The 25,364-nt window shown below is 36.7% G+C and overlaps 1 protein-coding gene across 5 annotated transcripts in view; it reads left to right on the top strand.

Annotated features, from left to right (window-relative positions):
- The window catches only part of UHRF2 (ubiquitin like with PHD and ring finger domains 2), a 78,760-nt gene that overhangs the window by 51,740 nt on the left and 1,656 nt on the right, over positions 1–25,364 (top strand). For 2 of the 5 annotated variants that reach the window (XM_063423923.1, XM_063423927.1), the window contains exons 6-15: positions 3,889–4,075; positions 6,982–7,105; positions 7,506–7,613; positions 11,205–11,309; positions 19,028–19,167; positions 21,131–21,293; positions 21,836–21,973; positions 22,776–22,899; positions 23,309–23,472; positions 24,229–24,327. In XM_063423923.1, coding sequence (XP_063279993.1) covers positions 3,889–4,075; positions 6,982–7,105; positions 7,506–7,613; positions 11,205–11,309; positions 19,028–19,167; positions 21,131–21,293; positions 21,836–21,973; positions 22,776–22,899; positions 23,309–23,472; positions 24,229–24,327 — 1,352 coding nt within the window. The remainder of the gene's footprint in view (positions 1–3,888; positions 4,076–6,981; positions 7,106–7,505; positions 7,614–11,204; positions 11,310–19,027; positions 19,168–21,130; positions 21,294–21,835; positions 21,974–22,775; positions 22,900–23,308; positions 23,473–24,228; positions 24,328–25,364) is intronic. The other 3 variants (XM_063423924.1, XM_063423926.1, XM_063423925.1) reach the window with 3 other exon arrangements.

The following is a 25,364-nucleotide window of genomic DNA, read 5'->3' as shown; positions in this document are numbered from 1 at the left end:
TGGGCCAAGGCCAGTGGTGTGAGGGGCACCAAGGCCCAGTGCTGGGCCCTGCCCTTGGCTCACAACAACCCCAGGCAGTGCCACAGGCTGGGGCAGAGTGCCTGGAAAGCTGCCCAGGGGAAAGGACCTGGGGGTGCTGTGACAGTGACTGAACATGAGCCAGGCTGTGCCCAGGTGGCCAAGAAGGGCAAGGGCATCCTGGCCTGTACCAGCAATGGTGTGGCCAGCAGGGCCAGGGCAGGGATTGTCCCCCTGTACTCAGCACTGGTGAGGCCACACCTGAATCCTTTGCTCACTTTTGTACTCCTCACTCAAAGAAGGACATCGAGGTGCTGAAGCAAATCATACCATGTGCCTGAGAGTATGGATTAGATATTAGGAAAAATTTCTTCGTGGAAGGCGTTGTTAAGCATTAGACCAAGTTCCCCAATGAAGTGGTGATATCGCCATCCCTGGTAGTGTTCTAAAGGTAAGTGGACATGGCACTGGAGGACATGGTTTGGTGCTGAACATGATGGTGGAGCTAAGGTGTCAGTTTAGACTTGATGCTCTTAAATGTATTTTCAAACTTTAATGATTCTATGATTTTGTGATGAGCTGCACTGCTCAGTTTGGTGTCATCTACAACCTTGTTGAGGGTGCACTCAGTTCCACTGAGTATGTCAGTGATGTAGATAGAAAATAATAATGTTCTCAATATGACCCTTGAAGAACATCACTCCTTATTGGTTTCCACTTTTACATTGAATCATTGGCTATGGACCATTTACTCTTTAAATGTGGCCATCCAATTAAGTCCTTAACTATTTAACATTTCATTCATCAAACCCATGTCTCTTCAGATTAACAGCAAGAATGTATGACAGCTGTAAAGCTAGAGAGTGTCACAAAGGAGGGCCACAAAGATAGTGATGGGTCTGGAAGAGAAGCCTTACAAGGAACAGCTGAGGTTGCCTGGTTGTTTAGACTGAAAGAGAGGAGACTAAGGGTAGTCATCATAGTCTACAACTTCCTCATGAAGGGAAGAGGAAGGGCAGACACCAATGTCTTCTCTGTGGTGACCAGTGACAAGACCTGAGGGAATGGCCTGAAGTTGTGTCAGGGGAGGTTTAGTTTGGATATCAGGAAATGGTTCTTCACCCAGAGAGTGCTTGGACACTTGAACAGGCTTCCCAGGGAAGTGGTCACAGCACCAAGCCTGGCAAGGATTCAAGGAGCTTTTGGACAATGCTCTCACACATGGAGGGGTTGTTCTCTGCAGAGCCAGGAGTTGGACATGAGTGATTCTTGTGGATCCCCATATAGAATATGATATTCTATAATTCTATGATTTTATGTTAAGAATATTTTGAGGGTCCAAATCAAAGGCCTTACAGACAGGTAAATGACATCTATAGTCCTCCTTTGACAATTGATGCATTCTGCCCATGGTGGAAAGTCACTGTGCCAATCAGGCACTATTTGCCCTTGGTGAAGTCATTTTGGCTTCTTTGGCTGTCTTTAACCAGCCCTCTGTCTTCCACATGTTTTGACATATCTTCCAGGAGTCTCTGCTCTGTGATCTTACTGGCCACTGAGGTGAGGCTGACTAGTCAATAATTCCCAGGTTCCTGCTTTTTACCCTTTTTAAAAAAGGCTGAAATAGCCCTTTTTCTCTAGTCACTGAGAACCTACCTTGACTGCCGTGGATTTTCAGACATGATGTGACTGCCATGACTTTTTATATATAATGGAGAGTGACTTAACAACTACATTAAACAAGTCTCTCAGGGTCCCATGGTCTTGTCTATGTTCAGATGATTTTGAACCTGATCTGCTCTTACACTGGGAGTTACTTCAATTTCCCATTTCTCTCTTGAGGTCTGGGGACTTGAGAGATGTGGGAAGAGTGATTACTAATGAACACTGAGGCAAACAAAATTCCTGCATGCCTCAAGGTTCTCCATGTTGACTGTCATTAGTTTTGTCCCATTTTGAGGGACAGAGAGGAGGATGGGGTTGTTGTGTACATTTTCTTTAATCTTCCATTTCTGACCAACATCCCTATAGAAGCCATTTTTACTATTCTTTGTATCCTTTGGCAAATTCAGCTCCAACAGTACCTTATCATTCCTAATTTCCTAATACTATCCATCCATTACCAGACAGCCACTTCTCTTTTCCTCCCAGGATACCTGTCTCTGATTCCATGTCCAGTGCTTTTCCTTCTTGTATTTCACTTTGTCCAGGAGGTCTTAGCCATTGTTGTCTCCTGCTTTCCTTGCCTGAATTCTCACTATGGAAATTGAGAGATCTTGGGGTCTAAGAAAATGTCCGCAAAGGTCTGATCTATTCTGCTCTTTTTTCTCTGAGTGTAGTTTTCTGGAGGGTCCTATCATAATTCCTCAGATCACTAAAAGTTCACGCTCCTAAAATTCAGAGTACTGAGTTAACCTTTCTTTGGCCCATAACCATTGAGATCACCAATTCCACCAGGGTATGACCACTTCAGCCCAGGCTGCCACTGATCCTGACTTCTCCAGTTAGTTAATCTGTGTCAGTAAGCAACAGGTGCAGTAGCGCTTCTCTGTCACCTGGGGTAAGAAACTATCCTTGATGCTCCAGGAGTGTCCTGGACTGCACATATCTTGCTGAGCTGCTTTTCCAGCAGATGTCAGGGACTGTTCTGACAAGTCCCTGTAGCTGGATCAGAACCTGACAGTGTGATGCTTCCAGCAGTAGTAGGAAGGTTTTGTCAACAGGGTCCCCTCAACTGAGTGGTGGGTAATAAACACAAACCATGAGATTTCTTTTATTGGCTTGGCCTCTGATTTTCATCCGCAAGCTCTTGACCTGCTCATTGCTGTTTTTCAAAGACAGGTTTATGCAATCAAGTCCACAGAGAGGGCAAATTGCCTGCCTCTCCTTCCTTGCCTTCTGAACACTTTGTAGCTGTCAATTGAAGCACTCCAGTCGTGTGATTTGTCCCACCAGATTTCAGTGTTTGTGATTAGATGATAGCTTCCCATTTGCGCAATCACTTCCAATTCTTCTGATTTCACTCATGCTGCATATGCTAGTGTATAGACATTTCAGCTGGGCTATCAACTGTGTCAGCATTTTAGATTAAAAGCTCTCGTTCTTCTGAGGTATTTCACAGGTGTTGCCCTGTCAGGTTTTAATTCATCAGCAGCCCCTGACTCTTCTTTATTTATCAAAACTTCATCCTCCTCCCATTCTAAATCTAGTTGGTTCTGCCTTTGAAGATAAAAGGTCCTCAAGAAAGACTGCAGACACAGCACAATGGTTGGCATTCCAATCCCCCTTTCTTATAAAACTTTCAGTCTGGAGTTTCTCTCTGCAGAGATTTACACTGGTAACTTAAAACTGCATGGATCAATTTCTCTGTAAAGTCTATTCAGTTGTGTGGGTATACTTTTCTTCAGCAGAAAGGGACTTGGATTTCTGTAAATTCTTAGTCATTGATTTCCTTCTCGGTATACTTAGGAAAAACGTTGTATCCAGGACTCCTCTGGATAGATCAAGGATCCACCTCGTATTTTTATTCAAGAATAAACTCCTGAAAGAAATACTTACTTTTATTGCTTATGTTATCCAAGCTAACTTACAAGGAACTGATAAGCTGTACAGGTTCAAAAGACAGCAAAGCCCCATCTTTAGGGAGAATGTGCAGATACATCTTGGGAGCAGGAGAAAATAAAGAGAGGCTGATGATTAGTCATGTTTTTTATGGCTTTTTTATACAGCAGAAGAAATCTTGTTAAGCCTAGATAAAATTGTAAGAAAAACATTTTCAAGAGAGCAGTGTTCAGAAATAATTATTCCTTTATATACACTACTGCACTTTCCTGAGAAACATGGCATTTGACCTTTCTTTGTTTTTGACAGGAAAAAGTGGCCCTGAATGCAAGCACTGTAGGGCTGATCCAGATAAGGAGTGCCGGTTTTGTTCGTGTTACTTGTGTGGTGGCAAACAGGATGCTCACATGCAACTCCTGTGTGATGAATGTAATATGGCTTATCATATATACTGCCTGAACCCTCCCTTAAGCAAGATACCAGAAGATGAAGACTGGTAAATATACAAGGATGATTTACTTACCTATATTGATATTCTATACATGGTACCTTTTTGATATTTGCACCTCATGAGTGAAAATACTGAAGATGTTTTTAAATTCTGAGGTGTTTTCATCCATCTACTTAATATAAGGCTTATGTTTTATATCAAGATAATTCTTTGAAATCATTTACAATGAATTGGTAGTCAGCTTTAATGGCCTTTATGAAATTTCAAGACTGGTATGTTCTATGACATTACCTGATCGGATTGTATTTATTGACAGTTGTTGTTCCTCAGCCTTTTCATTTTTTAAAAGCTTCACTGCTTGAGCAATTCTCTTATGCTCATGCTTTTCTGCCCCTTCATCCTCTGCCCCTGTGCTCTTCATTGCCTCTGCTACATCCGTTTTTCATGCTATGGAAGGACCACTACATGGCTACTCTTCATTTCTTATGTAATTATTCTTATGTCTTTATTAAGTGTCTACAATTTACACTGTTCATATTTATCACCTGCCTATGACTTACTTGAGATGCTAATCCTTTATAAATGAGTAAAAATAGAACTTTTTTCTAACAAAGTTTTCCACAGACTTCATTAAATGTCTAAGATGTCTATGAATATATTACATGGAATCTCTTTGAACCTTGTGATTATATTTTTTGTAAAATCTGTGTAAATCTTTTGAAAGTTTTAATATTCTCTGTAAATTAATAGCTCAGTCTCCTACACATTACTGGATTCCTTAATGTTAATTGGTTAGTGCCTGATGGTGTGTCTGTTTTCTGGGGCAACTATCCTCACAGGAAAGAATTTCTTACTAAAATCTAAACCAGCTAGAAGGTGCTGTGAGGTCTTCCTGAAGCCTTTTCTCTAGACAGAACAGCCCCAACTCTCTCAGCCTGTCTTCACAGCAAAGGTGCTCCAGCCCTCTGATCAACTTGGTGGCCCTCCTGTGTGCTCTTGCCAGCAGGTCCACATCTTTCTTGTGTTGGGTGCCCCAGAGCTGGATGCAGTACTGCAGGTGGGGTCTCACAAGACCAGAGTATAGAGGTGGAATCACCTCCCTTGACCTGCTGCCCGTGTTGCTTTAGATGAGGGTTGGCTTTCTGGGCTGTGAGTGCCCATGGCTGGGTCATGGTGACCCTTTTGATCACAGACACTTCCTCCTCTCCAGAACTACTCTTGGTCCATTCTCCAAATTAAGAATTTCCAGAAGTTCAATTCATATAATTAAAATTCATTGGAAAATGGTTGTCAAGCTTTTTAGCTTGTTTTTATTCACTGTGTAACTAAGAATAGGAGCCTTAATATCTATATATGTAAGTAGATAGCTGTATCTGAAGTCACAGTAGATGACGGTATCTTTGTATCTGAAGTCACAGTAGATGTGTAGAGGTACAGTTGTGGACCTGGCTTGTGTGAGCTAGTTTTGGGACACTAGGTGTCACCAGCCCTGTACTGCCTTAATGCTTGTCATTATGTAGAAGTGCATTTGCACTGGACAAAACAGCATCTCCTACCAAAGAAGTTTGTGCCCTCCCTTCTTCTTGCATACTAACAAAGAGTCAAGGTTGTTTGATTCTTAATTTAGGAACAGTTTGCCTTAGAATTAGAAATACTTCCATTTCGTGTTTTTAGAGTGGAAAATCTGGCAAACTCTCTTCAGGGGTTAAGCCTTCAGTTTGGGAAAGAATAAGTTTATCTTGTGGAGATTAAGTCACTCTCTATGTGAAACAGTATTTCATATACCCTACAAGATTCAGTAAAGGATATTATGGTAATATTGTTACCCTATCAAGAAACATGGAATTTACCATGTGACTTCACTTAGTTAATTCACCTTGTGAATTTGCATTGTCGCATTTGTTCTTTTAATTGATCTTACATGCTTTTTCTGTAAGCAGCTGTAATATCTATCAGAGTCATAGTGGTCAATTTCAGCATCTTACATTATTATTTTTTTAATCTACATGACTTCGTTGTTTTAATGGTTCAACACCTTTATTGAGATAGTGAAATCTACTCCTGTAGACCTCAATCATTAATTTTTCTATTCATATCCACATAAAAAACATAATAAACCCAAAACAGTAATAGTACTACTACTAGTAGTAGTTGTTGTTGTTACCTGAATGAGGTTATCAATGTCAGTGTAGATCAGGTTTCCTCTTCTAATGGTGCATGGGCCAAATCCAGCCAGAAACATGGACATGCCTTTGTACTGTGGTTCCTGGACTGGGATAAGAATGTTGTGGAAGCAGCACAATGACCACTGTACTCCTTTTCTCTCTCTGCTGTAGTCAGTGTATTACTAGCATCTCTGCTTTCCTACCAGAATGGATTTGTGTTAGTTGGAGTGAGCCTCAGCTTTATATTCCAGTTGGCTTGAGTGTTGTGAAGTGAGTGAGTGTGTTTGTGTGTTTCTGTACACATTATATCATACCTTGGCTCTGTTTGGCATCCAGCAATCTGCAGTGAAATTTGTTGCACTACCAGCAAAACACAAGGGTAGACTGGGCAGGACACAGAAACAGACCATGAGTACTGGTTAGCAGCATACTCTAATCTCAGCTATCTTCCCCTTTACATGATGTAAATGAAGGAGGACTAATTGAAGAGATAATACAGGAGACATGGGGACCTCTCACATATCATGTGAGAAAAAATAGTTATATGTCTTGGGACTAGCACTCTACCTTTAAAGATACTGAGAAGCTGTTTTTTAAAAAAGTTGACAGTATTTATTCATATTGAGTTCATTTTTTAAGCCATAGGCTTCAGCTGTTTAAGACTGGTATATGCTTGCTAGTTTGAAACATTCAGTCAAAATACACAAATAGACACTATTTTGGCTACAAGAAATGTGTTGCCATTATTATGAAGTTAATTGAGAATTTGCTAAAACCTTTTTTTAGGTATTGTCCTTCCTGCAAAAATGATTCTAATGAAGTTGTAAAGGCTGGAGAAAAGCTCAAACAGAGTAAAAAGAAAGCAAAGATGCCATCTGCCAGTACTGAAAGCCAGAGAGACTGGGGAAAGGTAGAGTGTGTTTTAGAAATAGCTGTTATTCTGATTGTTCATGTATGTGCTACATCTGTAATTCTGCTTACATATGCACTACACAAAATTCAGTACTGGGTTGCACAGAAAAAAAGACAATGTTTAATCCTGCCTGCTGTCTACTGGCAGTTAAAGCAGTGGAAGGGTTATTAAGGTGACTAGAGGTAAAAACAAACAAAAAAAACCCCAACCCCAACTCCCCTCCCAAACCCTTAACCACATATTACTTAATTTAACATTGCTTTTAACAATTGTTAACATATTTTGAAGTTCCTTTTTGTTATAGTACACAGATTTCATGATCTCTGCATTGAATTTGCAAGTAGGCTTCAATATTGTAATGAATTTGTCTGATTATGTTTGTCTGATGTATTTTTAGGGCATGGCCTGTGTTGGTCGCACTAAGGAATGCACTATTGTTCCTTCAAATCATTATGGGCCTATACCTGGTGTTCCTGTTGGGACAACCTGGAAATTCAGAGTTCAGGTATGTTGTTGCTGTAGGTGAAGGAACTAGGAATAATAATGAATGGGTTGGGCACTAAAATAAATTTCCATTGACAATTGCTGTTTTCACCAGGACTAAGTAATGCAAATACATTATGATTCCAATATTGGAAGTGATGCTAATAGTCGTGAAGGTTGAACTATACTGATTTTACCATGCAACTTTTTAGTACAACTTTTTTGCGTACAACTTAGTAAAAAGTCTGTTGGAATTATGATAAACATATTTCACATGTTAAAATTTTAAGTGGAATACTTAGTGAATAGAGTTAAGTATTTTTTGAAGAGTTTTCTTCACATGAATTGATTATCCCATGTATGGGGTATAGACTGGAGATTTTGAAAACATTATGTTATCATTGTGAATTGACTCTGCAGGTGTCTTTGGCGATATGTACTGGATGTCCAAATCTGCTTCTAGGCTGATGAACAGCTTAAACCAGTGTAAGCCTGTACTGCTGCTGCAATTCACTGTATATTCAGCTTTTGGTGGTTTTTTTTGAACTGTCTCATTTTCTGTTTCAAATATTCCTTAGGCTCTTTGGTAAACTAGGTTGGTAAAGACTGGCAGAAAATAATCCCATCTGATTATTTGATTTCTACGGAATGGCGGCTAATTTCCCCAGTTTGCTTCGTGTTTTGTTTATGTAAGCACAGTGCCAATACTCAATGGGGCAGGAAAAAACAAAGCAGGGAGGATGGGACAGCTGCATTTTGTGCCAGTACTGGTTTTTTTTCTGGTTTTGTAGTGTTTAACAAGCTACAGACTTTCTCCCTTTTGCTCCAGCCCGATCCAATTGCAAGGATTTTTGGGTTATCTTTCATTTTTTTGATGTTGTTTTTAGTCATGAAAATACATACTTCTTTGTTTTTTAAATCAGTGGTCTTTCTGTCTGTCAAAATTCTTTGTCTCTTGCATGTGTAAATGATTGGAACTGAACATTTTCTGTCATATTTAGAAGAATAAAATCAGGGTTTTTAAACTGCTTGAGGAGGGACAAGCCAAAAATCAAAAGCATCTTCTGATTTGTTTTATGAACTTTTCATCACTTGCTTTCTTTTTTTGTTGGGTGCCAGATTATGTAAAGTCTAATAAGTAAGAGAATTTTCTGAAATCACTTAGGTAGACTCAAAAATCAAATTCTTTCAAAATCAAAATAAATTTTTATTTTCATTGCTTCAATAGTAATTGGAATTGCTACTTTACCTTTTTGTTAGGAATTCTGTTGGTAAGACAAAAGGTAATGCATTTCAAGTATTTATACTACTGGTAGGAATAAGAAACAGAATTACAGTGCTGCTTTCATCAGAAAATCCATCAAAAATATTTCGTATATATAGTACGTATTATATATATGGACTAAATATCAAAAGACAATTACCATTTATGCATAATTGATTTATTTGGGGTACAAATTTAACACTTTTTGATTAAAAAAATGAAATGCTTTTTACATAGAAAGTTAAATTACACCTTTGTTTCTCATATAATGAGAAACATTTCTCATATTCTCATATGACCTAGTCTTTTTTATGACAAAATGAGATTGTCTCAGCAAATCTATGAGAATTTAGAGACTGTATGAAAATTTAAAGACTTCTTTATTTCTGATTTTCGTAGTTTTTTTATGACACAAACTCTCTCTTCCTAGAAGGAAATTAACTAAACATTACTCCTGGAGAGAGTATTTGAAGAGCATCTTTGGCATGAATTATTTACCAGTGTTTATCTTTGGAATGACTCACCTACCAGAAACCTAAATTTAATTGATAAAACCTGGAATGAAAAGAAGGGAGGGATGAATGAATTAAAGGATGTTTGATACAACAGGAAAGAGGAATGCAATAGTGGGGACTTTTTATTCAGCATGCTCTTAAATGGTCTGGAAAGATTGGCAAATAGCTGATAAAGTTAAGTGAAAGTGCTAAGTTGTTGTGGATAGCAAACATGGGGCTGGGAAGAGTTCTAAGTGTGTAAATTGTAATTGGCTTTTAGCTACTTATTCTTCTTGTTATTTAGCCAAGAGATAGTCTAGTAGCTAATTTTGAAACATATGTCATTTAGGAGTGATCAGAAAAATAAAACAAATACTAAATTATCATGAAATGAAGGATCAGGAAAATAAAATGCATTATTATGAACAGCAACCAGGACAATTAAAAGAATTGAATAGTTTTCATTCATGTGGAAAATGTTGAATGTTTTGTGGGGTGTAGATGACTACAAAATTATGTACAATATATAAAAAGCGGGACCAATATACATACGTCTGTAATGTCAAATTTACAAATTTGTAATGTCAAGTTTTGTAAAATGGTCGTTAAATAAAGTCACCTTTCCACTCCAAAATGACTGAAAGTGGTACTAGTTCATATGACAAGTGGTACTGCTGTGAACTCTTCTGTCTCTTCAGTACTATGAATACAAAAGTTTTCAACGGAGTAGGAAGTCAGCCACAGACAGCTGGATCCCAAGAAATTGTTCAAGGAAATATGATTGTGTTGTTGCACAGTTTTCATACTGTGCACAGCTCTAACCTGTTGAATTTTTGACTAGCTGGATCTTTGATGCCTTGTGTTATGAAATTTCAAGACTATAGCAGAAGAATATAGAAAGAACTTTCCGTGAAAGTTGCTTAGAGCTCTAGACTAAGAAAAGGAGTTCAGAAGTGCAAGAAGCAGAATGAGCAAAACAGGCAAAATCAAGGTCTGGAAGAAGATATGAAAGTAGAAAGAAGTAGTGTAGTTGGTTTTATGCTGCAAGCCTTTATTCTACCAACAGTATTTTTTGCATAACATACTGAGAAAATGCATAATTTAATATATAGACTCCTTTTATTTGTAAAGGTTGTTTGTGGGGCTTTTCTACTAATCAGACTACTAAGTAGTTTGAAACCCTTATTAAATAAATTTTTGTGGAAGAGATGCTCCAGCAGACTTCAATGATTTTGACAGATTATGCTACAGCTGCAGTTTTCAGGTCAGGTTGCAGATTACTTGAACATTTATTACCAGAGAGTTATCCTTGCTGGAGAACTAGTCTATGATCCATATGGTGTTGCAATGGCTTCTTCTGTTTCCTCGGGCAGTCTGATGATATTCCTCTCCATGGTTACATTTACAGTGTGTTTCCTTAAAAGTCTCTGACAACATGATCTTTCCCCTGAGATCTTCCTTGGTTAAAAATTCTAAAATGTTACCAACCTAGTAGATCTCCTTCTCCTTTGAATTGTTTTAAATGACCGTGCAAGTGGAGTATAGCAGTGAGTACAGTCTTATGTCCTGGTTTATGGAAAAAATCTTGGATATTTTCCCTGAAGAGGAAAGTGTACCCTTACCACCAGTGTCACCACTGTCCTATATTGTCCTGCTGGTTTTCTAGGTGTTCTTACTTTTAGCTTTTCTTCCTGAAGAAACAGGGGAATTCACACCTTTAATAGCTGTCTTGCATTAACTGTTGACACAGAAACCTCCGTACAATGTTTTAAGAAGAAAATTGATTGTTAAAAGTGATTGTAGGTGACTGAGACTTTAAATAAATTGTGATAATCTGTCTTTTTTGTGTTTCCAGGTGAGCGAAGCAGGTGTTCACCGGCCCCATGTTGGTGGAATCCATGGACGGAGTAATGATGGAGCTTATTCACTCGTACTAGCTGGGGGATTTGAAGATGAAGTGGTATGTCATTCATGTGAGCAATGGTCTTGCTGTTCTAATGCATCAAATGTGTCAGTGTCTATAAATACAGAGTTATATTTGGTGTTTGATCTAAAACTAATGATTAGGCAGATATGACTGTGGAAAAAAAATAGCTACTGATAAATTAAGTAGTTTTTAGTATTTCAGAGAGAAAAATCTTACCAAATCTTAAAGAAGGCTTATGCTCAGATTTACATTTAAAGCAAAATGTCAATTACCACTGAATTTAACATTGTTTAGGGTAGTTACATTTCAGTATATTTCTGAAGTCTGATTTGAGTGTAATATATAATCTGATAGTGTAATTATATGCAAATAATGTGTTTTATGTTCTGCTTTTGTCACAATTTAATTGCATTCCAAACAGTATTTCTAAATATGTGATACATTCATTTTAATGAAGGAAGAATAAAAGATTTGTGGTACTTGATACTATGAAGTTATGAAGTTTCTTGGCTGCTGCTAATGAGCACCTTCAGAACTTTTTAGCAAAGTCTAAGAATCTTGTGCTGTGATCCCTGAAGGTGCTGGGAAAAGATTCTACTTTGGTGTTAACATCTAAAAAGAGATACAAAAGCAGTTATGCTGCTAAACAAAAAAGTAACTGCTTTAAATTTTCATCTCAAGGTGTTGACCAACATTTATGAAGAGATTACTGTTTTCTTCAATTAAATAATATTTACACAAGGTACATCCCTTCCTGCAGTTCCAGTCCATCAGAAGGAATTTTGAATCATGGATCAGGTGAAGCATAATGCAGTAAGCAATGTGTTTTTTAAAAATGAGCATAGCTGTCAATTGCAAGGAAAAGGGCACTGAAGAAGAAAAAAAAAGCATACAAATGAAATAGCATCAGAATATACCTATATTCTTTGCCAACAGCATCTACCTGCTGCAGCTGCAGCTGCAGAGTCTTGCCTCTGAAGAAGTGTGCGTATCTATTTCAACAAGTGGTATGAGGAGGTACTTGGTGTTTGGATATGGTGTCCTTAGTGTGTATCCCAGCCCAGCCTCTCAGATCCTAAGAACACTGTTCCACAGTAGTGTATCTGCTACGCTGGGATGATGCAGACTCCTCTTTTTATTCTTTTTGGGGATACAGATATCCCTTGTTTCTGAGATGGTAATTATTCAGTTCAAAATACTTAGTAAACTTAATTGGAACCTTTGCATGCTTTTTCAATTCCCCTAAGTTATGTGGTGACTATGTGGTTTTGTAGACAACTAAGTACTGTCATAGTCTAAAAGACATAAATACTTTTGAAAAGGCATAGTTGGAGAGAAATATTGCAGAAAATACACTAGAAACTTATATGAATGTTAGATTTTTTCTGTTTTCTAAACTAATGATTCAAGGATTTTTTTTCCACTTACATGATTGAAGTCAGTTTTTCTTCTTTTTTTCTTTCTTCTTTCATATGCCAGATTTTATCTTCCAATTTACTTCCATTTTCCCTGTTTTTTTGAAAAAGGTCGAGATTAAACTCCTGTAAGAATATGCACAGAAAAATTGAGTTCTGTACTTATAAGTATTCTAAGTACAGTATCTAATTAATTTGAGATGTGAAATTTGAGATTTATTTATTTTAAATAAAACATACACATAAAAACCTCTGCTCACATCTATTCATTTTATTGTATGAGTACCAAAAAAGAGAGATGACTCTTACTTGAATTTCAATGATACAACAAAGATGCTTGTGTGTAAGCTTTTATAAAATTGAGAAATAAATTCATTTTGGAGAAGTATTATACCGTTTATAAACTTTATGCACTATACACACTGATGATGTGTACCATCTTAATGCACTTCTTATTGCTTTAAATCAACAAAACCACATTCAGTAAAGCAATTAAAAAAATACATTGCACGAAACAGAGTTCATCGTCTAGCTTTCAGATCATGACATTTTTATGCCATGCCTTTAGAAACTTATAATCCTAAAGACCCAGAATTGTCTCCAGTTTTACTGAAGTTCGGATGTTCTGGATGTATTGGAGTGCTCATTAATAACAAGTTTTGTCAGTTCTGTCAGATCTACCCTCAAGACTGAGAACAGGTACAGTCATAGCTTACAAAATGAGCATTGGGTGAAATTGTTTTGCACATGACGTTTGATCCTCATTTCTAATTACATGCACATAAAATGTTTGCACATTAACCTCTCTTCTGAAAATGGGTAACTTTGAATTCTAGTAACAGGTTACATGGCTTACCTCTAGTTAGTTTTTATTTTGAATATGTTAATGTTCCTGGTCTCCTGGTATTGTTTTGATAGTAACCATAATTGGAGCATTAGCTGGAGAAATTGAGAAGTCTTTCAGTAATTTATAATCTAGGAATTATTTTAGAACAGATCAACATTTACACGCTAGCTACTGGACATTAGCACTGATTGTGCAATCACAGTGTTCATGATGAACACATTCTGATTTGTCTGTTCATCAAATCCAGCAGTTGAAGAAGTTTAACTTCTGTGTTGAGAACTTGCCCTCTTATTTTATGTCATTGTTTTTATGTATAAAGTTGAAACTGCTGTTTATTGTAAGAAGTTTCAAGATTCATGTTTCTGCTGGTTGAGGTAGTGTCATAGAGATGGTAAATTAATTGTGTGGTGTGGTCTAGTATAATCCAAGGAAAAATTGTCTGTAAGTGTTGTTGCGCATAAGATTGTGTAGGAAATCTCTGAACTGAGATTCAGAATCTCTTTGAGAATAATGCCTGTTGTGAGCAGTTGCATCTTCTTGTAAAACCTTCTGAGACTACAAAAGTTGATTACTGTAATGACTCAAAAAGGACCTCGGGCAATATACTCATTGTTTAGGTTTGTTGATATTTTGTACCAAACCCATTAACTGCCTGGAATGTAGCATTCACAAACCACTTCATGAAATGAATGTCTAATATGAAATGAACGTCTTTTAGATTTTAAATGCATTGATTTAACTAGAATTATAGTAGGCTAATTAAATTAGTCACACAGATTGTAGGATTTTTTCCCTCAAAAAAAACCCAGTCAATTTTGGATCTTCAGCTGATAGCCAAGGATAACAGTAATTTTAAAATGGTGTCTCTAAAAGCTGTAGTATCTCCTAAGTAAACTCCTACCACAGGAAAGTGTCTTTGACCTGTAAAGGCTTTCTGTCTTTGGTGAACCTGGGTCGAAGTCAGAACAGATTTTTAATGGAACAAAAGATAATCAACCAGCCCTGGGTAGCCTGAATTATTACTTATTGATACTCAGTTTAAAAGCTTGTTAATCCGTCATTTTGGGATACTGCATGGAAAGGAGTAAGAAAAAACTCAGAAAGGAGTTCACATACAGTAGTTAACTAGGACTACAATAATTTAAAATGTTACCCTACTTCCATCACCAGTTAGCCACCTTCTGCTGTTTCCTGCTTTGAAGCTGTCTTTTTTACTGTTCAGACATGTAGATTAGTGAACACGATAACGGTGAAAAGTTTTTGTTGTGTTGGAATGTGCCATGAAGCCAGATTCTTGCTGTCAGGGGCAATTGTGGTGAAGACTCAGCAAGAACGATTATAATGTATTCAGGCTCTACACTTAATATGAGGGATTCTTACTGATTTGCAAGTGAAATTTGTACTTTAGCCCTTCCTTTTCGATTGACACCTTTTGATGTAGTGTTATACCATGAAATTATCAAGAACAAATCACAAAATGGGCAGATAGGCCAATTCTGTCAGCACTTTATGGATACAGAGTTTAATGGAGATGCATGATGACATGATTCAGTTTCAGATATCCCTACTACTGGGGAAAGAAAATGCTTTCAAATCTAATAGCTTGATAGTTAATAATTGACATCAAACTCACCTTTTATTCATTACATTTTATTGAGGTCAGACTGATGAGGGATTGATGAACTGATGATATTTGGGAATTTCTTGTATCAAGAAAGCCAATAAGGCCTTTTTTTGGAATTCAAACTGAAGTTTGGAACTCATCTAGAAAATCTGATTGTGTTTGTAATAGCATATTACTGATAAATACGAATTTTGCATTATCCGTTGGAACCAAACTTTGAAATCTGACCATTACAGCAGAGGTGTTAATGAAGACAGAAAATAATTGAGATCTCTCTTGAGATAGCTGATATTGTAGTAACTTGAAGTAGCTAATGTCTCTGTCAGCTGGTGCATAAATGTAATGCGTAGAAATAATGTGGTCAAATGATTCAATGGAATTCAAAATCTTACTTTCTTCACTCTACATTATCTCTCTGTTAGACTTAGAACTGATTATATAACAACGTTGGATAGTGGAGTATGATTTAATACAATTGACTGACTGCTTGTACTGGCTGTCTAAGGCTGACTGGCTTGTAGTTCTAGGCTTGTCTTCCACTCCCGTGCCTCAGTATGAGATACAGGGTCAATGCTACTGTGGCTGAAGTTCATTTGCTCTATAATGTGATCACACTTTACAAACAGGATGTTTAAGAAATAACTTTATGGACACAACATAAGAAAAAGGGACATACTGAAGGCATTAAGAGAAGACAGAATAACAAAGTACTTGCTAGCTGATGAAAGACAGTTTTGGTGCAAGGAAGTGGAATTAAGCTGTGGAAAGCAGAAGAGAAATGCAGGATTATGTATTTTAAGGTAAGAAAATGGGGAGAATGTAGGAAGAAGGGAAGGGAAAAGGTAAGACTGTTTGGATAGGCTTTTTGACAGCTATTTTGTTTGTTCAAGAAGAACATACATCAGTAACTCCTTTTGCCATATGTTTTTTTAACTGTTCTGCTTTCTGATCCTCTTCAGACAAAAATAGCTTTACTAATCTCATACTGGCTCTCAGTTAAAAGTTGTTGTAGGTGGTTAGAAGATCCTGTATAATCTATAGATAGAACTCAAAGGTGTTGAGAAATTGTTTTGATGAGTCATTACTCTCCAATAATCCCAAATAATAAGTTGTAAATATTCCTGTTATACTTCACTTTAAAAGTAAAACATCATAAGCCTGATGAAAGTAGGTACTGTAGGTCTCCCAGGATGTCTCTGGAGTACCAGTGTCCCTGTTTCACTCCTGCTTGTCATAGTCACATTAATCCCTCTCTTTAGACACTGGGTCTGTGCATCACTTACTCTTGCCATTTTTGATTTTCATTCTCTACAAGCACTTATGACTTTTTCTGAGCTTTCTTCCTCTCCGGTTTGAGAGTTGCTGTTATATCAGACGTTCAAATGTCATCCAATTTCTCCTCATTCAGCCCAGATCAGTGGCAAGATCTTTGACATTTTCCTTCAATTCTAGAAATGGTGTCTTGGTTTCCTGGTTTCCAGAAATCCTTTTTTTTTTTTTTTTCCCAATATATTGGATATGAAAAAAGGAAGTATAGTTCATCTAGAAAATAAAGAAGCAGTGAGTCTTCTTTACATTGGAGGAAGTTGAAAGATCCTTGTAACTTGACCTGTAACATTTATGCTCCATAATTTTTCCTTTTATCATCCATTTTCGTTCCCCTGGATCTCCAGTTGTTTATTTATGCATAGAGAACTTAGATAATTAAAGAGAAGCAAGTGTAACCCATGAAGTGTGGGATATGCTCAGGAGGTGAGCATGGATGCATAAGCCTTCTATCTGTAGTATCTCTTCAAGCACAGTGTTTTCAGTTTGCCTGTGGTTAGACTACCACCAGAGTACCACTCAGTCTTTCTTTGAAGATGCTGGAAGTTTTTTGGATTTAGGCCATTTACATTTAACCCATTTTCCACAGAAGTGTGTGCAAGTAGGAATATTGTTGCATTTCTGCACTGTCTCCTGAAGTTTTTTTGGCTTAAACCTATACCAATTTGTCTTTGATTTATGTTTTTCTGTTTTGCCAAAAAATAAAATTCTATTCCATACTTTCTTCTCATGAAGATTTATCAATAACCTGGTAGTTGATAAACAAAAGTTTGCCAAGAACCTGTCCTGTCTTTTAAATAATTTTCCTGATCTAGCTTTCATATGAAGTGTTTCTGTCTTTCTTATATTTTTTCATATTCTTATATATATGTTGTATCACTATTTATCTCAAAATTAAGTTCTAAGAAGAGGGAAAAAACTCACCTTTTGGTTTCAGACTAGTTCTTGTATATCAAAAACTGCCTTAGCAGTCCTAGCCACCCTGCCACATCATGAGCATGTGCATATTTCTTTCTTTGTTACAAAACCCAGGCCATTCTGGATTCATGACCTTCCAAGATATGTTTTCCCATTTTTCTGAACTTGTCACAGGCTTCTTTTCATTGTCAAAATGCAATTTGCTCTAATGATTGTGATACATGAAGCAAATCCATCCTTGTTCATATTATTATGAGGATAATCCTTGTGTGATCTGTGCATTGTATTTGCCTTCACAATCATGGAAAAATGAAACATACTCTGTGACACCTTATTTTATACATTTTATTTTACATCCTTTCTTAGTAAATGGTTCTTCTCAGGTTGGTCTTTCAAAGTTGTTTCATATACTGTCCTTCATAGAACTACATTCTGTTTCTGTTGGCTTTTAAGAGATTTATTTGGTAAAGAGTTTATATGTTACATGTCTTTGCTAGGTTTTGAGTGTACTTTTTAACTTCACAACACTTGTATTTTATTATGTACAGATAACTGCAGCTGAATTTCTGCTAGGTTTTCCCTACACAAAATAAAACAAACCTAATTTCTATAATTCGTCTGTGGCCTTGTTCAACCAGTGTTTCTCTTTCTTTCTCTTTTTCTGCTGTTGTCAGTCATGAAATATGTGTAATAGTCTTGCACTGGATCCTAAATAATGTCAGACTTTTAATAGTGGTAAGAAATTGACTGAATTTTATTACTGCATCGATGTTCAGAATTTTGCTATAAAAATTCATTTAAACAGTACTTTCCTAATAAGTTACCACATACTTTGTACCAAATATACATCTCCAAAGAAATAATATATTAACTATACGTGTAGTCTATATATTTATGTATTTCTGGAAATACATTAATTTCCTGGGAGTAATATGAAATTCTGTGACAGACTTTGCACAGGAAGTGGAAATACAGGCTTTACTTGAGTGTATTTAGATTTTGACAGTTTTTACAGTTCATGGTAAAAGATTTTATCAACCTTCCTTCGATTTCATGAAAATTCTACATAGCTACAGAATTATTTCACTTACAAAATATGAATCTAAATTATTTTAAACTCTTATTGATTCAGAAGAGCTGGGATTACTATTTCATTAAAGCACCTGCTTTGTACATAAGGCAGCACTGTATGTACTTACTAGCACTGAGCTCCTTGCACAAGTTGAAGTGACTGACACGATCCATCCAAGGTAATTTTTCTGTATTTTAAAACATGATACTCTTGTAAACTCAGTGAAAGCTCAAGAGCAAGTAGCTAATTGCTAAAATTTGCTAGAATATGTTCCCTTCCTCAATTTTTTTTTCTCAAAATACCTTTATAAAAAATTCAAAAATAGTATTTTTTAAGGCAGACATTTTTTAATCAGAATGTTTTGGTGAGGAGGTTACATCTAGACCAGTAGTTTTGTACTGGTGCAGCTGTTGTAGGACGGCAATAATGAAATTGAAAACATGCCTTTTATGCCCTGGATTACAGTTTTTCTCTGAGTAAATAGAACAAATGAAGTTGCCTTTTTTTCTTTTCTTTTTTTTTTTTTTACATTGAGTTACTTTACTTTAGAGCGTTAAACCAAAGGATAATCTTCTTGCACAGGATCGAGGAGATGAGTTCACTTACACTGGGAGTGGAGGTAGAGATCTTTCTGGCAATAAAAGAATTGGAGAACATTCATTTGATCAGACATTAACACATATGAATAGGTAAGTTTTGAAGGTAAAATTAAAAGGTATTCCAAAACAAAGACTTGGCTTGTAGTGCTTTAATTTAAAACTAATGTTTTGCTGTATTTTTTCTTTTCTGTGAACACATGCTGTGTTCATAAACACCAATGCCTGTTGCTTCTAAGAGGCCTTCTATCAAGCATTATGTTTTGTTGCTTTAAAGGAACACACACCTCAGTGAAATACATTGCTGTATTGTTGCTGCAGCTCACCGTCATGCCTCTGGTTGGAATTATTCTACAGTCACTCTCAGAGGACTCTGTTTTAATTAAATGAGAAGTTTGTCAAAACTCTTGAGCAGAAGTTTTCTAATTCTGGGTGTTTTTTTAAGTTTTTTCTCTCGTGGGTAAATTAGTTATAAAATTGAGCAAGAAAGCATGTTCATTTTCCCATGATAAAATAAATGGTTTCCATTTTGCTAGCCCTTTCTTCCATCAATTTTTCTATGAAAAGCAAGGAATTAGGGTGCTGCTTTATCAAAACAGGTACTTGAAAGAGAACATATATCCAGGGGAAGAATTAGACATCTGCCTGCAGTGTTTTTCCATCCTCCAAAAGGTGGCCTGAACAAAGAGTACTCCATCCTTTTCTTTTCCTAAGAGCGTAATCTGTTATGCAACTGACCTCTGAACACCCGTGGGATGCTGAGAGTCACTGAGAATTGTCATTTACTAGGTCTGCATTTAGATACGTTCTGCTGCTCTCAGACAGGCTGGAGAGATTCTTTCAAGCTGTCTAGAGGAGAAAGAGGAAAAGCCTGACTTGGCTCCTGAGGAAGGTGGGGCAGGGGGCATGTGATGTGTAAATGAACAAGAGCAAAGAGGGAAGAAAGATGGAAGTAGGTTTAAGCAATAGCTTTACAAACATATTTAGTGAATAGAATAAGGTTGTTTTGGGGCACAGAATTAAAAGCTGGACCCCTTAGTGTCAGCAATTCTCTTCTCTTAGCAAATGAGAAATCCACAGGCAAAACTACGTAGCTGTGGAGCTGTCAGCGCTCATGGAGTAACAATATGCTGCTTTCATTTACTGGGCTTGATACAAGTTCTCTAGCACTTTGATTCAGAAGATAATGATGATTCTGTGTAGTTGAGTCTGTATTGGTTTTGCTTCTCCAGGTAGTTTTACAAGTTTTGCTTTTGTATGGGAATTCTTTTATTTTTAATTTTGGCATAGGGTGCCTGTCTCTTACTGTTCTCTACAACATGAGTTCTATACTTGTACCATGTCTGTTTATAACCCATATTTCTTCTGTTTTGAGATACATCATTTGTGTTGCAGTCGATTCTGAAGGGTTTTCAATCCCTTCAAGTCAGGCTGTGGTAGTAGAAATACTGTTTCTTATGGCAGCTTGGTCATACTGTCTGGCTCCAGATTTCTAGAAGAGGGTCTTTATGGGTAAGGGAGTTGTTTGTCCTTTAGTTAACTACTGTGATTCTGAGTCCTTCTCTGAGGTATTTTATGTGTCATGTGAGAGAGGTATGGTACTTAGTGCTTTTGTGAATGGTTATTATGTACTTTTTTCACTATATGTTTTTTGTCATATTCATTACACACTTAAAAAACCTTAAGGTCTATTGATGGGGATAGCAGTACAGAAAATTTGCCTTTTGTTATAATTTTAACTTCCTCAATGCTGTTTAAGAAGGGATTGTTTTAAAAATAAGTACTAATAAGTCTAAAAGGATTGGTTTGTTTTATCTAGCAATTTCACATGAGTTTTCATCTGGAACCTAGATAACATACTTAGTGTTCCCATCTCTTTTTCTTACCATGCATGTTAGTGTGGATCTCATTTTTTCTATCAGTTCTGCTAAAAAACATACTGAAAGGTCTATGCTGCTTGATAAAGCAAAATCAGCATACAACTTAATTATGTTAACTTTCAAAACTCTGTTGGGTGAAGCAATCTAGCTTATGAAGAATTTAAATGTCTTTCTAGGGCGTTGGCCCTTAACTGTGATGCCCCACTGGATGACAAAAATGGAGCAGAATCAAAGAATTGGAGAGCTGGTAAACCAGTTCGAGTAGTGCGCAGTTCAAAAGGACGGCGGATCAGCAAATATGCCCCAGAGGAAGGCAACAGATACGATGGCATTTACAAGGTATTCTAATATCTACCACAAAAAATTTCTCCTAATCACTTTAAAAAGTCTTATGTGTGTTAGTCTACAAAATCTTCATTATTACTTGAAAAAGAAAGAGATAGTTCTTTTTACTTTACTATACTTTTTAGCTTTAGTTTATTCTGCAAAATGAACCAAAATAAATCATGCAGAGCAGTGATAACAGAACATAATCTTTAATAGGATATAAGATTGAATATGTAAATTGCTTTGCTTGTGCTTTTTGAGTTAAAAACCTGAAATCAGGTTATTTCACTATTTCTTCAGTCCTTCCAGCTGTAGCCTAGCCTTTTGTATGTTTAAAGACTTCTAAGTTGCTGAAACAAAGAAGTGTGTGTTTTAAGACCACTGTATTGATAAGAAATACAAAAATTTCACAGCTGAGGGAAGAACTTCTGTATATAATAGCAGTAATGAAAAAAATCAGTCTGATCATTTCTTCTTCAACAATTAAAGTATGATGATATGCATGTGTTTGACTTGTGATAAAATAATGGTACTAATTTTGTGTTATTCTTTAGGTGGTGAAATATTGGCCAGAAATTGGAAAATGTGGATTTTTAGTTTGGCGCTATCTTCTGAGGAGAGATGATGTGGAGCCTGCACCTTGGACTTCAGAAGGAATGGAGCGGTCAAAGAAGCTGGGTCTAAGCGTGCAGGTTGGCATCAGGACTCAGACAGTTGTTCTTATTCTTTTTAGGTTTTTTATTTGTTCCAGTAAACAAATTCCACAGAAAGAAATTAGTTACATTAAAGCTCCATTTTATCTTGTACTTCACTGTGCAGCTTTTGATACTAACAACCACTATAGATTATATGCAAATTGAAAGAATCCTGTAATAGTGACACAGCAGAAGGAACTGCAAATGAGGCTTTCTGCCCTAGCAGTAACTTGGTTTGTCTATATGGATTGGAAAATCAGAAATTGTGTCCAGTTTTGTGCTTCTTCAACTGGAACAAATTCTTCTACAGGTGACTGTAATCTGTCTGAGAAAAAACCTGTGCCTTTTAATGTATTTTTCTCCTCATGTGACTGAGTAGTTTGCATGCATTGTGTATTTTAGGCACAGATATAGGGGCTGACCCATGAAAAGTTTGGCATTGCAGAATCCATGACAGATGGAAAGATGGAAAGAATTAATACTAATTCTTGGCAATGCAATGGTATATTTTACAGCATACCATCATCTCCCTGATTTATATAGTTTGTAAGCACACAAGTACAGTTACATTGTTTAATACAGCTGAGTATGGATGATGTTTTTCAACTTGGCTGGGCTTTCTTAATGATAGGTACTAATTCAAATGTTTTCTATATCATATAGGATTTTAAAATTATTTTTAATTATTTTCCTATGTAGCCATAGGGATCTAAAGCCTTTCAGCAGTTGCTCCTTTTGGTATTTGGTTAATCCTCTATGCCAGTGATTTTTGTTTTAAGTCTCTATTTTTTAATTTTAGTATCCAGAAGGTTATTTGGAAGCCATGGCTAGTAAGGAGAAGAAAGATAAGGTTAAAAAGCAGACTGTGAAACAGGAGCCAACCAGCCAAAGTAATGGAAACCAGAAAAGGACAATTGATGATGGTATTTCTTTTTTACTTTTTTAGCATTTGTCAGCAAAGTTCTGTTGTGTTACCATTTCTAAGTCATGAAATCTTTGTGGAAGTGTGAAGCTGTTTGGAATACTAATGTAAATTGACCAGCACATGCTCTTTAATTAAGTAGTAGTGTAGGGGTTCTTAATCCTTTTTACTGCTCCTACTGTGTTTTTCGCTCTTAAGCTCTGCAAAAAAATTAACATTCTTCTGTGCAACTGTATGCTGCGATCCGAAACAATGATGGAAAGTATGAGTTGGGGTAGGAATTTGCTTGCTGTGTTTTGTGCATGTAATCCATATTAATCCTTGTTTCCTTGTAGAAATAGTTTTGACTTTCCCTTCTGTTAGTTCAGACTAACACTGCTGTTACTGTGTCCTATGGTCATCATCTTAAGCAGGTATGGAGGAACCTACAAATACACCCAAAGCCATGAGGATGGGAGATGGAGGGAAAGGAGAAGCTTTCCAGCTGACCCAAGAGCAGCAATGGCTGATTAGAGAAGACTGCATGAACCAGAAGCTGTGGGATGAAGTACTTGCTTCTCTTAAGGAAGGACCAGTATGTTTGTTGCATGCATAATTTTTATTGTTTGCATTTTCTTTATATTATTATAGAAGAAATCTTGAGTCCCTCTAAAAACCTCAAATATTCGTTGAATTTTTGCTAAATGTAGACTGTCAAGCATTACTTTTATTTGTAAGTCTTATATTTCAAGAAAATAAGTCTTGCTTGTGCAATTTCCTCTTGAGGGATGGGTTAATGCCTCCACAAAGGAGACTTTTTCTTGCTCAGAAACCATCCTGAAGTTAAAAGTGGATTGTTATTTATTTTCATATTTGAAGAGAGCATGTTTTCTCTGATATAATAAAGGTATTTTTATGCTGTGCTAATGTCAGAAATCAAACATTAAGAAAGATGATTTTAGTCATTACATTTTGTTTAGATAGAAAATAATTTTATGACAGGTTCCCCAGCAACATGTGTCTGATCTCCAGTGTTCGAGGCCAGGCTGGACAGGGCGCTGAGCAGCCTGGTCTAGTGGAAGATTCCCTGCCCATGGCACGGGGATTAAAATAGGTGTTGTCTGAGATCCCTTCCAACCCAAAGCATTCACTGATTGTATGAGTCTTCAATTTGTAGAAGAGCAGGGAAATTAACCCATTAAAGACCTGCTTCCTGATTACTTCTAGAAAGCTGTGCTCAGAGATCTGAAGGACTTAAGAACTTCTGAAAGTACATCATCTTTATGTAGTAAGTTGCATTTATGAGAACTGTAATAGAGTTTGTCTCTTTTATTCCTTTGCCCGACATTAGAATTTTCTGAAGAAACTGGAACAGTCCTTTATGTGCGTCTGCTGCCAGGAGTTGGTTTACCAGCCAGTGACAACAGAGTGCCTCCACAACGTCTGTAAAGTAAGAAAAAACTGCCTTGCTCTGGGCTGTTTTCTTGGCTCTGAGACACCGAAGGCATGGGTATTTTAGAAAAAATAATAATTGCATAACATTCTAAGCAAAAATAGGCAACAAGTTTCCATTGACTGCTGTGTAAACACCTTAATTCTGTGTAATGAAGAGTGGAACTATGTTTCATGTAATTCCTGATAGACATAGTGAGTGAAGTTTGCCATGACTGTCATGCCTTCGTGGTCAGTGGAAGTGTGCTAGGAATTGGTTAGGTCCACAGATCAGATCTTGGCATAATATCAATGGCTTCATTTTACATAGTTAAGAAATAAAACCAGATTTTTAAATTTTATAACTCTCTGTTCAGAGCTGTGAAAGGAGGTAGGGTAAATACCCTAGAAAATTATTTGGGTTCATTCAGAGAAAGTTACGTTGTCTTGTTAATCTTGGCATTGTTCATATTTGGTAGGAGAGCCATGGATGTCAGTACATTATTCATGTGCCTCAAAATCTTGGTCAGTTGGAGATAATGTAAGGAGCTTGAAATCAAATCTGTACTAGAGTTAATTTTACCGCACTCATGTGTACAGAATCGTGCACAGAATTGTGCATATTTGAATGATGGTGCCTGCCACACCGAGTATTTCTGCCTGAGGCCCTGAAAGGTCTCAAGCTATAATCATCCTAGTATAGTACTCAGTAATGCAAGGTTGCTGTTCAAGAAGATACCACTCCAGTAAAAATCAGGGTGCTCTTACATGTGGCCTGCACACATGGAACGATTATGTCTCTTTTTGTTGTGGAATTAATATTTAGAATTGTGGAAATTGGAAAACCATGAGAAAAGAAAGAAGAGACAGCTGAATGACAACAAACCCAGAAAGCACAGTATTTGAAGATACCAGTACATATTTGAGAATACAATATAGCATCCAGTTAAAGTTATAAGGAATAGTTTGATAGGAAGCTGCTGTTGCTGTTTGAACACAGATCTGCTCTAAAAAATTTAAGATGCTCATCAGTCTGCAGTAAAGTAGTAAGGATGA

The sequence above is a fragment of the Prinia subflava genome, chromosome Z (assembly GCF_021018805.1).
Source record: "Prinia subflava isolate CZ2003 ecotype Zambia chromosome Z, Cam_Psub_1.2, whole genome shotgun sequence".
Lineage (NCBI taxonomy): Eukaryota > Metazoa > Chordata > Aves > Passeriformes > Cisticolidae > Prinia > Prinia subflava.
The sequence above is the reverse complement of the archived record's forward strand: the minus strand, read 5'-3'. Positions and strand labels throughout refer to the sequence as shown.